Genomic DNA, 14,320 nt, shown 5'->3' with positions numbered 1-14,320 from the left:
CACGTGGTTACGCTTGGATAGTTTAGGCGCGAAAGATAAACAAAGATTCCCGGAGTTGCCCCGATATTATCTTTAATAACTAAAAAAAGAGTTTTATCCACGGTTTTATTCCTTTTATATAATTGTAATTTGTAGACTAATAATGTGATTGTAAAGTGTAAACAAACAAAGACCTTACATTTCTATGGCGCTTAGGCACACACCCGTCACACATTGTGCAAATATAGTGGGGCAAAGAATGAGCGATTAAGCAGTACTGTACGTGTTATAGCAACGACATTGAAATGAAATGTCTTAATCATTAGTGGTTTATTTATTTTTTATTGTTTTTTTTTTTTATTAACAGATCACAATGGCGAAACCGGATCCCAGAATAGAAGCTATAAAAGCAAGGATACAGGATTTTCCAGATTTCCCTAAACCTGGTATTCTGTTCCGCGATATTTTCCCCCTGTTTCAACACCCTAGTTTGTGTCATGATGTTGTGAACGTATTCTATGAGCATTTTGTATCAAAATATCCTTCAACTAAAGTTGATGCTGTACTTGGCCTCGATGCAAGGGGATTTCTTTTTGCTCCCCTATTAGCTGAAAAATTTAGGGCCAATTTTGTGGCTGTAAGAAAGAAGGGAAAACTTCCTGGAAAAGTGGTATCTTGTGACTATACCCTGGAATATGGTTCAGCGGAAGTGGAAATACAAAATCATGCCGTTTCTGATGGCCAAAATGTTATCATTGTCGATGATTTATTGGCAACTGGTGGCACTATGAATGCCGCATGTTTACTGGCCAAAAAACTAAAGCTTAATATTATCCAATGCCAGTGTGTAATTGCCTTAACTGGTCTAAATGGTGAAAAAAAGCTGCCAGCTGGGATTGACTTCTATTCAATTGTACAATATGAGTTTTAATCATTGCTTCAATACTCTGTTAGAAAAATTAATTATGTGCTCCACTTCAATTGTGTTCTATATGCAAGCAAAGTTTTAATTTATTCTGTGCAGTGTGTTCTATAAAAAATATTGAACTAGCCGCGGTTAATTCATGTTTCTGTGGTTAGTTACCTGTTGAAATGTAAAAATATCCATGATGTTAATTGTTAACACATACAGGTTCGCCATAAACTCAATCCTTGCAAATTTACAGTGGTTTATTAAAAACAGTGCTAGTAAAGTTGTTTAGAAAAAATATATTGCTTTAAGCTTAAACATAAAAAATTCTAGCAAGTTTAATTTATTCAGATGCAGATTTAACTTCCTCAAATGCAAGTGTCATGTTATCCACCATTCCAAGTAGCAGCTCATACACCTAAAATAATAAAAAAAACATATAGAAACTTGTTACACATTAATTTTTTCTGGCACCAACCTGGCTGTACATTTTCTCTGTGAGTTTTCTTCTAGTGACAGGGTCTAAAGAATCTGTAGGAATAGTCTTAACGCTGGATGGTGTCTTAGATGCTGTATCCCGTTCTTGAATTTCTTTAGTTGGGCTTGGTGCCTTTCCTCCTTTAGCTTTTGGATCTTTACTCTTAGGTCTCTGTAAGAGATAAATATTACACAAAATGTAGGTGCCTATGATTTCACAGTTGCCAGGAATGCAATTTAAAACATACATCTTTATCCTTTGCATCTTTCTTTCCCTTCTTCCCTTTGCCATCATCTTTTGAATCTTTACCAGTGCTCTTTTTTCCTTTCTTTTTGTCATCTTTATCTGAACCAAAATTCAAACAAATTATTAAAACGGTCAGTTAGAATCACATATTGTTATCAAAAAAAGTTTTTTTTTGTAGCTATAAAAATAGGTTTCACAGCGTATGATTAATTACAAAGTGCAGTATTATTTTGTTTAAGTGGCCTGATTGCAACTTTTCCAGTTTTAATAATGTTACTTAAAACAAACACAGCCAAAAAAGATGACACAAGCATAATAAAACAGAAACAAAATAGAAATGCCTGAACCAGGTTTATGCTTCTCTATTAGTGACTTCTCTGCACTTGATTGACGTGAAGTAGCTGATAAGGCTGTAAGCAAGAACTAAGTTACTTTCTCAAGACTACAACGTAGGCTACTCGGGACAGCTTACTACTGTGCTAAATATACCAAGTCAGACAACCTGTTATTTCCACTAACTATCAAAGACTGTCTTCTATTCTACATGGGTGAGGTCCTGCAGCTGCACCGTGAGACATGAGATTTAGACCAGAATTGGCCCATTACCTCAAAACCCAGGGTGCAACACTGCTACCACATGAAGGAAAGAGTGGCTTAGTCCTCTGGTGTATTATATTAACCTTCTTTAGTAAATAGAACTGATTTAAATTTATAAAATTCTGTCCTTCAGTTATTTAAACTATCAATGAACATGCTTATGATAAAAAGCGGATGAAATGTCACAACTACAAGCAAGCACAGCAAATAACACACTACACGCCATCTTGCCTTTAGCATCAGGTTTTACAATAGTAGGCACAGCTGCAGTGGCTGAAGAAATAATAAAATAAGTCACAAAAGGTATTTTACCATTTGAGATGACCATTAAAAGTAAATCAGGTTATCAAAATAGAGAAATTCCTTATAAATTTAAACAATCATTATAAAAACAGCAAGTTAATCTAAGTTAAAACCAAACCGTCATTTTTAGATTTTTGGCACTTAAATTTTTTTATTACAATGGTAACTTGTTTATTAATATGTGGTTTAAGTTAAAACAAAGACATTGTAGTGCACACAATTCATGATGGCTTTACACATAGGTTCTGGCGTGAGAATTATCAAATATGCAACTAAGAATAAGTTAAACTTACTTGGTTCAGGTTCACCAATTACTTCTGTCATTATGACCTCAGGTAACCCCATGATACCACGTACCATCATTGAACAACTGACTATGTTGTCAATCGCATCTTGCCAAAGTTTGTAGCTGAGTAGAAAGTTGGATAAAATAACTAAAAGTTATTCATGTTTCTAAAGATTGTAAAAAAAATTAATACAAAACATAAAATTAGAACAAATTTCGTTTATGACTTTAATAAATATAACGAAGAGATCAGTTTAACTAGGAGAAGAATTAGAAACAAGCGATAGTCATTTGATTTCTAAATTTTGGTAAAATTGTTCTCTTTCATACACTGATGAAATTTCTTAATAGATGTTATAATGCACCTTAACAAACTTATTACTTCACTGAAGAAGGCTTAATTTTTTTAAAATGAAGTGTATGTATGAAAGTAAATTGTGCCTAACATATGGGCTTTCATGCTAATTTTAAGACTCCCTTTCATTACAGCTTAGCTGAAAAGATATTTCAACTTACCCAGCTGCATACATTCCTTTTTGTGTTGGTGTCAATGGCGGAAAAGATAATTGGCCAATCACGGCGTTTAATCCGCTTAAAAGTTCCTCCTTAGCTCCCTCATCTGGTAGTGCTGATACAAACGTTTGAAGCTCGTCCAGCGAGAGATTCCATTCCTTTCCTTCACGATCTTCCTCAGCATAAAGCTGGTAGAAAACACAACATAATGGCATAAATTTTCCTGTGATATGACATTAAAATCATAAAAATGTTACATGTTTATTTATTGCTGAGTATATTACATTAATAGTGTTTTCCTTTAAAAAATATGTTTACATTTCTGCAACAAGTTGATACAATGTTAAATGTTTACTAAACAACAGGATAGTAAAGTATATATATATCATTTGTTGGCTAATGGGCCAACTATGGGCCAGTCTAAAACCCAAGTCCCATGACATGTCTCTTCATAGGACCTCATATATACAGGATAGAATATACATGTTGGGTTAATAAAACAACTATGGCCCAAACCACAGGTCCCAGAACATTTCATGTCATACAACTTTACACAAAGAAGAATATTAAATTAATAAGTTTTGTAAACCTGCAGGTAAATATTCTTTAACTCCATGATGGTTTCATGGTCATAATATCTCCCGTTATTCTTCCTCATGAAAATTTCCTCCTCAGTTATGTAAGCATCGATTGGAGATGGAGACCTAGCATAGAATTCAAAAAGCATAATATCCAGGTTATACATTCTACACTTGCACTGTGGTACAGTGATTAGCGTGCCTGCCTTTAACCCACAGGTTACCCGTTCAAGGCTAGTCGCTACTACCAGTGTGGGCATATGTGTCCTTGGGAAAGGCATTTGAAGGCAATTGCTCCGACCCAGTGGTCATTGATGGGTTGTCTAAATTATCAGCCATACATAATAAAAAAGTCCCCTAAAAATAAACACCAACATTCATGGTAACTCGTAAGCTGACACGAAGTGTATGAAACAAAACACTTGTGTTATAATGACTGTCGTTTCCCGGCCACGCGAAGATAAAGTAAGTTACAATTATTCATACACTACCAACATTATAACCAACTCCAGCTTACCTCTCAGGAGTTTGAATACCACGTATGATGTCTTCAATAATCTTTTTCACTATAACTCCCGCCTCCCTTGATTCCAGCTCTTCTTCTATCTTCTTTCTCTCCTCTTCCATATTATCATCTTGTACTGCAACTCCTTTCAACACAACCTGACATAGAATATGTTCAAGTTTTTAGGTGAATAGTAAAACACAATATCTTTACAGTTTTAAGAGTTCATTAAAAAAGAGGTAAGGCATATTGAATGGTTAGCAAGTAAGAAAAAAGTGTTAAAATCTACTCATTTTTACACTAAGCTAAAAACTTCATAAAGATTATACAAATTGGTAAACACTTTGATTTAATACACTAACAATTATTTTAGTCATTTATTCTGTTGGGTGTGCAAGGGTAATAATATAATAATAATACAATACCTTTATTTGTCTTTTCGATTACGGTAGCGAAGATTTAGAAATATTTTAAATGAAAAGACAGTATATAGCAACAAAACAACAGTTGTTGAAACACTAGCAATTGCTATTAGGAACCTGTCATAAATTTTTACTCAATTTATGATCGCTGACTGATACTTATAAAGAGTGATCAAAGCAATATAGATACTAAATAAAGACAATATAAGGTAATTCTTCTATCACCTGTAAAGAAGCACCTCCTAACACAGCAGGTTTGGTCATTAACTCCCAAGTTTCAGTAAAGATTCCTGCATTTGGTGATTTAAATACGAATGGGAACTTGGTTGTGTCGCCAGGTAAGATAACTCCTGTAATAGGAATAAGAGTTTAATTTTTGCAAAATTTCACAACTGATCTGTACTGTTGAAAAAACAGAGGAACCTTTTTTGTTTTGCCTCTAGTGCAGAATTAAGTACCTTGCAAGAACAGTGCACATGTATTTATTAATATAACATATTTTTTTATCATTTTTTTTGGTTACAATAACAAGGCCATATTTAATTAACATAACGAAGAGATGGAAAACAAAAGCAAACTTACAGTCCTTATAACATGCTAACAATAAAACAACTACATGAAAGAGTTTGGTTAAAAAGTTTGGCCCTTAAACTCTATACAATAAACCAAAGCCATGTAAATAGTCCGACGCGGTGGTAAAGGGCTCTACGCTGCTACCATTGTGGGCATATGTGTTCTTGCAACTAAGTGGTCACTAATGGGTTGTTTTTATCAGCCATGCAGCCATTAATTGTTTCTAAAAACATTAAAAGTACCTTCTCCTGTGTTAAAGTAGAATCTTTGCAATAGATCAGGTTTGAGAGCTTCAAATGCAATTTCTTTTGGCACTTTTCTCCATTCATAATAAACAGCAGTTGTTCCATTATTTTCCACCATAAGATGGGAAGAGGTCCGTTCACCAGCGCTAGATTCGAATCCTACTCGAGCCACGGCTCCAACTTTACCCTGGTGTGAATATTTACTGAATATATAACACAAGTTAAATAACACAGGTAAAATTTTATTTGAATAAAAGACCAATGATGCCATTTTAAACAAAATAAAGATATTTTTACAAAATTAATCGGACTTGACCTTAAGTGTTATTTTGTTAGGAGAATCATCCAAATTTATAAAAATTAAACCAGGCTACATTTACAAAATTTGTTTTAATTACAGCACACATAGGTTGTGGTGAGGAATATTTTTAAATCCACATTCTTTAAAATAAGATAAATATTGCAATACGTTCAAGGTTGCCCACACTGTTACGCCACAACGATTTCATGCTTGATAATTCAGGCATAGACATAAGATACCACATTATATGATGTTCAAAATAACCCCCATGTTGTAACAGACTTGGTGGTATTCCCATACATATTGAATAAGTAGGGTGGGGGAAAATACGACGATCCTATTTTCTCATTCCATTTGGTAGTAAACAAATAATATTCAAAGAATTATAAAACTGTATCTCCACGACTCCCATAGACTGTTGTTAATTCTTTAAAACACGATCAAGATATTTGGATATTATGTGTTAAAGGTCTCCCATGTTCCTAACCCTACTATATATATAAATTTTTGTGGTTCAGTTTTATGTTTAATATATGCAGCGTATACACCATACATTTCTTACTATAATATATGTTATATCTCACACTAACTACAAACCTTGTTTTCAAAGCTAGACCCAACCCATTGAGCTTGCACGCCATCAAATATAATAGACGGTCCAAATATTGGTTCTGAATTGACATCAGGATATTTATACAAGGGATCTGCTGGTTGCTGTGAGTCCTGTTCGATGGGAAGTTATATTAACATTATGACACCTATATATTATCATTGTGACATTGAACTCCAACTGGTTTCTAGGGTCTTAAATCAGTATGTTGAATGGTTTTGGTATGCATGTAAAAAAATCCCTCAAAATATATGCAAAAATCTCCCAAAAAATAGTCACCCACAAAGTAACATACTTGGTATTGGTAACTCGTGAGCTGGCACGAGGTGTATGAAACAAAACATCTGTGTTTATGAACTGTTTTTTCCTCCACGCATGGATAAAGTAAGAAGTTACATACATAAATGACAAGTTTTAAAGTATTGCGAAATTCAAATAGAAAAGCAATGGAAAGACATGATTGTGATGTTGAAATAAGGGCATGAGACAATATCATATTACTTAACAATTCAGGTATTAATGTATGTAATAGTTAATCGAAGAGACAAAAAAAAGTTATACTCTTTTTTTTACCAGTATCTGTGGGATTTAATATGGGAACTAAGCTAAACTGATAACTGTTTGTATATCTGTTCATAACATTTAGTAAACTAGATAACATAAATTTGAACTTACATATTTATCGTCTCCTACATATTCTACTTCAAAGTTAAATTCTTCATTATGAAAAGTTTGTTTGTCATCATTACCAATCACTTCAAGGTGCAGCAGATCCTGTTATAAAATATAAAGAGGTAAAGCAAAAGTAATTCATAATTACATGTAGAATTGTAAAAGTATCAGTATGATAAAAAAACTGCAATCATAAGCATTTTTAACATTATGCGAGAGAATAGCACAAAAAAATGAAAGATACATAAAAAAAGAAAGCAAAACTTTTCGATAAAGTACTTGTTTGTAATGTGTTTTTTTTTTATTGTTTTTAAAGCACATATAAAAAAAAACATGACACACTGAATTATAAAGGTAAAATGACCTAGAACTATGTGAATTGTTATATGTTTAACCCACAGGTTTTTTAACACAAAAAATACATGACATACTGGGTTATAAGGATCAAGATCTTTCATTATGGGTTCAAGTTGTCTTGTTCGCTGCTTAAGGTATCGACTTGAGTGCCAGGTCCTTCGTGGATCAACACTGGCTTCTTCCCCAGCACGTGTGGCTCCAGTTTCATGTCTTACTGTCACTGGCTTGCCGATGTGCTCTGGATTATAAACGTGCATGGCAAATTTTTGATGAGATGGAGAATAAATTAAAGGCAAACTAGGAACCTTTTTAGTTTATATTTCAACAAGTTATCTACTGCTAATATGTACATGACACATCAAAGAACATCAGTGAATAAGATACATAAACATATAAAAAAACAGAAGCATTTAACGTTTTATAATTATGTACTAATTACAAATTCATATAAAAGTAAAAAAGAAATTAATCCTATTAGTTCCAAACCTATTAGTTATGGAGTTTTTATTGTATTTATCAGTGTGACACACCATGGAACCTGAGATTTACTCCTATAATCAATCAAGTGGTTAAGTCTTCTGCATCCAAATTTTGAATAAGTGAATGTAACTTATTTTAGCCTCAAGTGGTAGAAAAACGACATTTGTTAAACACGAGTGTTCTGTTTCATACACCCCGTGCCAGCTTACGAGGCACTATGTATGTTACTTTTTGGGTAATTTTACCAAGCTTTTATTTGTGAGTTTAACTTACCAAACTCCACAGGGCTTCCTCTTTCAGTTTTAGTAATTGACATTTTAATTCCCGTCAAATCGTCACCAAAACTTTCATGTTGTTTCCAAAATTCACTTCCAACTCTGTCTGCAAAAGTTTGTTTCTATAAGTTTAAATTATAAGCTCAATGATTTCAACATAAAAAATATGTTATTCTTTTATAAAAGGGTGCTTTATGTTCGACCCAGAGGTAATAGGTTCAATGCTTTTCACTGCAATCATTGTGGGCATATGTGTCCTTGTGCAAGACACTTAACAGCTAAAAATGAAAAAAAATCACCTACACAGTAACATACATGGTAACTCATAAGTTGGTTGAGGTGTACACCCCCATATTAAAGGATTGTCGTTTCGGGCCACGCGGAATAAAGTAAGTTACACTCACTCATGTTTTCCCTTTCCCTCAAATCAAAGGACCCTTTGGGTCTAATTATGCGCTTCTGGCAAACTATTTATAAAAAACATGAAAAGTTTGGTTAGGAAATTATTGCTAGAAGAGCACAAATGACTTTTAACATGCCTGCAACAAAACTTGTACACAAAATAAACAATTTGCTCAATGTTACTTACATCCCTTCCCATAATCAAGAGCCGGTATCGACCGATCTACCAATTTCCTTTTTTCCTGCATCGATCGATAAGCATCATCTTGGTTCATCACAAGACGATCAGAAGGTTTATGCAACAACCCTGGATTCAATAACATAAAAATCATTATTGCAAGGCATATTATACACAGACCAAAGCTGTTTTACAAATAGTTTTTTTTTTAAAAAACTTTGATGTTAACATGAATGATTTTGTGGCGTTAATAAAAAAGACGACTCCGTTCGACCACAGTACGACTCCATACCATGTTCAGGTTCAAAACTTAGTTTATTCTACAATACAATTCGTGTTACAAAAATAAAATAAATTCGACAACACGTTACTCTCCAGCCTCCAACTAGCTGTCCAGGCTCCCACTGCCTGCTGATACAGTACAGGACCCAACGAAAGGCGAGAACTCAAAGGCGAGAAGAAGCATTATACATGAGAAGAACATTATAATTATTTTACAGCAAGGCAAAGTTTCCCAGCATTGTTTATAAATGAAACATTGTTGTACATGGGTTACAGGAAACAATCAAGGCGCATACACATTACGACAGCAGGCCAGCTGTTGCAGTTACATGACACAAAATCCAATCGTTATGCATTAAGTTAGATTTAGGTGAAGAATCTCCCCCCCACCTTATTTGCTAACCACTAACTCCTAACCCCTAGGTTAGGTGTTGATGGTTAGGGGGATAGTGGTTATAGGGGTTAGTAGTTAGTGGTTATAGGGATTAGTGGTTAGCAAATAAGGGGGGGGGGATTCTTCACTAGCACCAAATAGGTATATTATTATAAATATGTGCTCAAAGCACACTTAACCCCTATAGTATTATCATGACCCAACATTTGGGTAAATCCTCTTTGAAGCAGAATCCCCCCATTGTATGTGTCGTGACTTCTGGCACACTTTTGTTTTTATTAGAAGACCAAGTTTATAATATTTAAACATAAATGGTTGGTTTGTCTGTTATGTGTAGCGACCACGCTTAATTTAATCTTTTATTTTGAAATGTAAATATGTTTTTATTGGTTAAACATGTTTTAACAACTGTGGTTTTGTCCCTATATTACCGTTGTTTCATTTAAAATATTTCTAAATCTTGGCTACCGTAATTAAAGAAGCAAATAAGGTTATTAATATATCATTATTGTTATGTCACCCCGTTTTCCACAAGAGTAAGTAGTTATTTTACTCTATATGGATGATGTATTATGGCAAGGCTTTACAGGGCACCTTGGATTTAGACTAGACTACAAGAGTTACTCCATTATCTCAACACATTTGTTTCGTTCTATACGGGTGAGGTCCTATGATAAGATCCACCACAGCAGTGGTTCCCAACTCGTTTTTAAGGCAACCCGGTAAAAAAAACAGTTTGGTAAAACCTTGCGACCCAAGCATATTGCCGTAATATTTTAAGAGTTACACAAGATTGCGTTGCAAACAGTTTTTTTTTTAATTGGTGGCCAATGAAAGTTTTGGTTTTTAAATGGTAACAACAGGACTCCATCATCAAAGCCATAATCAAGACAGAAATTTGTTAATTCAATACGACAACGGAGCTAAATTATGTCAAACAATCTTTACTTGAAATATATCCTTGCTGCCTTTTCCTTTCCGCCATCTTTTTCCTCCAGTTATAAAGAGCCTTTTCTTGGTTGATAGCAGTTGGTATTTGGGCTCTGTATGCAGTTGGAGGTCTCTGGTACTTCTCCACATCAAGTTCTACAACGTGTTGAAACTCAGGAAGCTTTGTAGCAGCTGGGGAGTCCGGCTGTTGAGGTATATGTAACGTTGTTACTTGTTATAATGGCATAATGCTATACATTAACGCTACTTAATAACACAAGCAACTAGGGATGCACAACACGGAATAATTAGGTATTCTAGGTCTCTAGGATATCCTAGAATACTTTATTTCGAATCTAGAATTCCGAATCTTTTTGTATTTATAAAAAATAAGGAATGAAGCCAAAACGGCCAAGCCAAAATGTATAGCAACCTTTGAAAAGACGCTGCGAAACGTTTTCTCTCGAAAGTCCCACAAACACAAGAATCTTTTCAATGTTAAAAAATTGTTAGTTTAGTTTTGAAGATGATGATGTCATTAAACAGAATACCGAATCCTGGAATTAGATTCGAATCTCACGGATTCGAAATTAAGCAACTGGATAACTTTGACAATAAATAACGGTGTGATGATAATGTTGTTTTGAATTATGCAAATAAAATCTCAAAAATTGAGTAAAATATGGACCGGTTAAATATTCTATGTTAATCCTTTGCAACATTTGTGGAACATCTAAACAGACTCCTACTCATGACTAATATAGGGCGTTGTGGCAAAGTGATTGGTGTGCCTGTCATTAACCCAGAGGTGATGGGTTCACTATTCGCTGCTACCATTGTAGGCGAATGTGCCCTTGGGCAAGACACTTAACGGCAGTTGCTCTAACACAGTGGTCACTAATGGGTTGTCCAAGCTATCAGCCACACATAAAAAAAGGAAAAAATCTACCAAATAAATATTGGCCCACCAAGTAATATACTACGTTTATTCATCATCCTATTTATCCCTAACCAATGCGTTACAATGAAGATCTTACTCTCATGACTTCTCTTTGAATTGCAACATCCACAAAGTCACGAACTGTACCAAGAATACTGTGTGGGATGATACTGCCATCTGTGTTGTATCTGAAATGAAGTATCAGGGACATAGTACATATGTGTATATCTATATATAACATAAAGTACTATTGGGGAAGATGGAACATCTTTAGCACATGATATTCAAATATCCTGATCGTGTTTTTAACAATTAACAACAGTCTATGGAAGTCGTGCGGATTGGGTTTTACAATTCTTTGAATGTTCTTTGTTTATTACCAAATGACTCAAGAAAATACAACGAAAATGTGTCCCATTTTCCCCACTCTTATTATCTCTAGCAAAGATCAAGTTAAATAAAACATTGAGGGAATTAGCAAGAAAATGACACGTTACAGGGAAAATCTACTTGAGTAGTGGGTTAAAGCCAATGTATATAAACCCTTAAGAATCACTAATCATCACCTAGTAATAGTATTATACACACATACCTTGGTCCTGCAGGGCCAGAATAATCAATTGGTTTAAGTTTTGCATTGGGAGGTGCAGGACGAGCGACAACGATTTGTTTCTTCGGTTTTTCGCTTTTCTCCTGTCCTGGTCTTGGCTTACGAACAAGGTAAGCGGTTTTCTCTGGCTCTTTTGTAATCGTTGCTACTTCAAGCGATTTTCGCAACTGTTTTTATTAAAAGAATAAAGCATAACGTAAAGTAGATAATAGATATATAGTAACGCGTGTATCAGTTCGAATGTAAAATGTAAATACGTGGCTGGAAATAAGTAGCGAGCAGGCGCAATCTTTTAAGATGAGCAGTGAATACTAAAAGACACAATTTACGAATTAAAAAACAATAAACATATAAATTGGCAAGGCATAACTGCATTATAACGACGTTCTACGGTGCGTGATCGGAAGTTTCTACAACTGTTTAGAAAAAATGCCTAGTAATATTAAATTTAAGATATTTTATCACTTTACCTTAGACAAGTCTTCATCTCTGATAGCAAGCCTTTGTATTTCTTCATTATTGATGACAACCGGCTTGTTATGATCAAAGGCAGGGGATCCTGGTTTATCTGGTGTTCCTGACACTTTCTTCTTGGATCGATCTAAAGAACGTATATTGTCCAAAATAGGGATAAGATACGCACGAAGTTAAGTTACACATATTCATTGATACCAAAATAACTTTTAGGGCTTGTAAATCAAGTACCAATGCTCAAAACAAACTTAAAGTACGTATAGTAGGGTGGGGAGAAATATAGCTTGTTTTGGTTTTCTTTGGGGGTCCTTTTTGGTAGTAAACAACTAAACAAACAATATTTACATAATTATATAACCGTATCCTCGCGGCCCCATAAGTAGCGTTGTTAATTAAAAGCGGTCCTAACTAGCGTTGTATTAGATGCCAACAGTATCCCATCTTACCCCACAGTACTATATAACAGAACAGGAGTAAGATATGTACGAGCATTTCATTATTTAAACGTTGCCGAATATGCACAAAAAAACGAAGAAATTGTGTAGAGATAAACATTTAAAATCGTATTTATTCTTATTAATTAAAATCCTTACTTCTCGTAACTTGCTTTGAAGCGACCGACATTATCTAACTGTTCCAAGCAAAACGCACATTTGTAATTCCAATATAACTGAGCGGTTATCCAACCCCGGTCTCAAGGCAACGGAATGTTTGTCTACTTCCCATAAGTACAAACGTCCTTGAGTCAATAAGGTTTGAGGCGAGCTGTTTTATTATAAACGTCAACGTATTAAAGAGCTTTCATTCTGCTCACACACTGCTTGAATAGCACTGAGCGTATTACGACCGGTGAGTTTTCTATTCATGCCAAACCATACGTAGCGTGACGATCAACAGAGTAACGCCAACTTACGAAATGGGGAATTTTGGTGCTACATCACTCAGCGTTGTTCACACTATACAGAGCCAGGTAAATATCTTTCAGAAAGACGATAACAGCATTTTAAGCTTGTAATGCTTTTTCGTGGTGTTGTACACTATATTCAGCGAATTATATGAGTGGTAGAAAAATAAACGATGAGTTTCGGCAAAGTTTTGAAGTTTTAAAATCCTGAACAGGTTGAAAAGAGATTAACAATGACGAGAACCGTGCACCGCTCTATCTGTATATAACTCTAGTTACGTGCTACTTTGTCGTAACAGTGTTCTAATTTTATTGTGTTTAACTATTTGAAGATTGTGCCAGGTACAATGGCAGGATCTCAAGAGATTGAGAGATTTAAAAAGAGATTAAAATTAAAGAGAAATAAGCGCTGTATACACACTGGTGTACGTTTAAACTTCATCGAGCCGCGTTTCGCAAAGATGCTTGTTTTTTAAATTATCGCTGAATTAGTAAAGAAGATAGAAAGGGTAGTTGTCGTTGCACAAGAATATAGTTACCGTCGTCATGAGCGTGGCTTTCATCGTCAACCACAGAAGCAGCAGCCGTATGAGGATGGCTGGTATCAGCAGTTCCTGGTAGCCTTTTCTCAGAGTTACGACTGGACAAAGTACCAGCTTTCGCTATATTCCACATTATACCAAAACCTTACTACCCGACGACTTAGACGTAATAACAACAATAGTTTACTGAATTTTAGCCATAACAACACAGTCAGGTCTCTTTCCTGATACATTAGGTGGAAATCCGTGGACCTTATACCATACACCTATAGAGCTATACCGTCCTCTTTACTGGCTTCCTTATCATCAGCGTTATATGAAGGTAACCAATACC

At 34.8% G+C, this 14,320-nt stretch overlaps 2 protein-coding genes across 5 annotated transcripts; one reads left to right on the top strand and one right to left on the bottom strand.

The window, feature by feature from the left end:
- Positions 1 to 116: 116 nt before the first annotated feature.
- On the top strand, positions 117 to 1,138 carry LOC149724992 (adenine phosphoribosyltransferase-like). Its single transcript, XM_089892378.1, has 2 exons — positions 117 to 258; positions 347 to 1,138. Exon 2 carries the CDS (start codon positions 353 to 355, stop codon positions 908 to 910), a length of 558 nt encoding a protein of 185 aa, XP_089748504.1. The 5' UTR covers positions 117 to 258; positions 347 to 352; the 3' UTR covers positions 911 to 1,138.
- LOC149724991 (MYCBP-associated protein-like) lies at positions 1,132 to 14,275 on the bottom strand. Of its 4 annotated transcripts, none has more exons than XM_089892369.1 (20): positions 13,984 to 14,275; positions 12,537 to 12,667; positions 12,049 to 12,233; positions 11,554 to 11,644; positions 10,535 to 10,721; positions 8,920 to 9,039; positions 8,329 to 8,436; positions 7,650 to 7,813; positions 7,222 to 7,320; positions 6,534 to 6,659; positions 5,633 to 5,822; positions 5,043 to 5,167; positions 4,408 to 4,553; positions 3,902 to 4,016; positions 3,316 to 3,500; positions 2,807 to 2,922; positions 2,442 to 2,483; positions 1,615 to 1,712; positions 1,368 to 1,538; positions 1,132 to 1,307 (listed from the first exon to the last, which is right to left on the bottom strand). In XM_089892369.1, exons 1-20 carry the CDS (start codon positions 14,117 to 14,119, stop codon positions 1,233 to 1,235), a joined length of 2,610 nt encoding a protein of 869 aa, XP_089748495.1. In that variant the 5' UTR covers positions 14,120 to 14,275; the 3' UTR covers positions 1,132 to 1,232. The 4 variants fall into 4 exon arrangements, with proteins under 4 accessions (XP_089748495.1, XP_089748494.1, XP_089748498.1 ...); XM_089892368.1 differs by lacking the exon at positions 2,442 to 2,483 and adding an exon at positions 1,961 to 2,023; XM_089892372.1 differs by lacking the exons at positions 2,442 to 2,483; positions 13,984 to 14,275 and adding exons at positions 1,961 to 2,023; positions 13,134 to 13,734.
- Positions 14,276 to 14,320: the final 45 nt, after the last annotated feature.

The sequence above is a fragment of the Ciona robusta genome, chromosome 14, assembly GCF_009617815.1.
Source record: "Ciona robusta chromosome 14, ASM961781v2".
NCBI lineage: Eukaryota > Metazoa > Chordata > Ascidiacea > Phlebobranchia > Cionidae > Ciona > Ciona robusta.
Note: the sequence above shows the minus strand (reverse complement) of the source record. Positions and strands in the feature narration are given on the sequence as shown.

Bases quoted from the DNA above. Each gene is read 5' to 3' on its own strand.
- LOC149724991 (XM_089892368.1), bottom strand. From the start codon at position 14,119: ATGTGGAATATAGCGAAAGCTGGTACTTTGTCCAGTCGTAACTCTGAG. The intron at 4,554-5,042 runs GTGATAGAAGAA...ATTCTATGTCAG, and splicing joins TAGGAGGTGCTTCTTTACAG to GTTGTGTTGAAAGGAGTTGC. The intron at 1,713-1,960 runs GTTCAGGCATTT...ATTTTGGTTCAG, and splicing joins AATAGAGAAGCATAAACCTG to ATAAAGATGACAAAAAGAAA.
- LOC149724992 (XM_089892378.1), top strand. From the start codon at position 353: ATGGCGAAACCGGATCCCAGAATAGAAGCTATAAAAGCAAGGATACAG.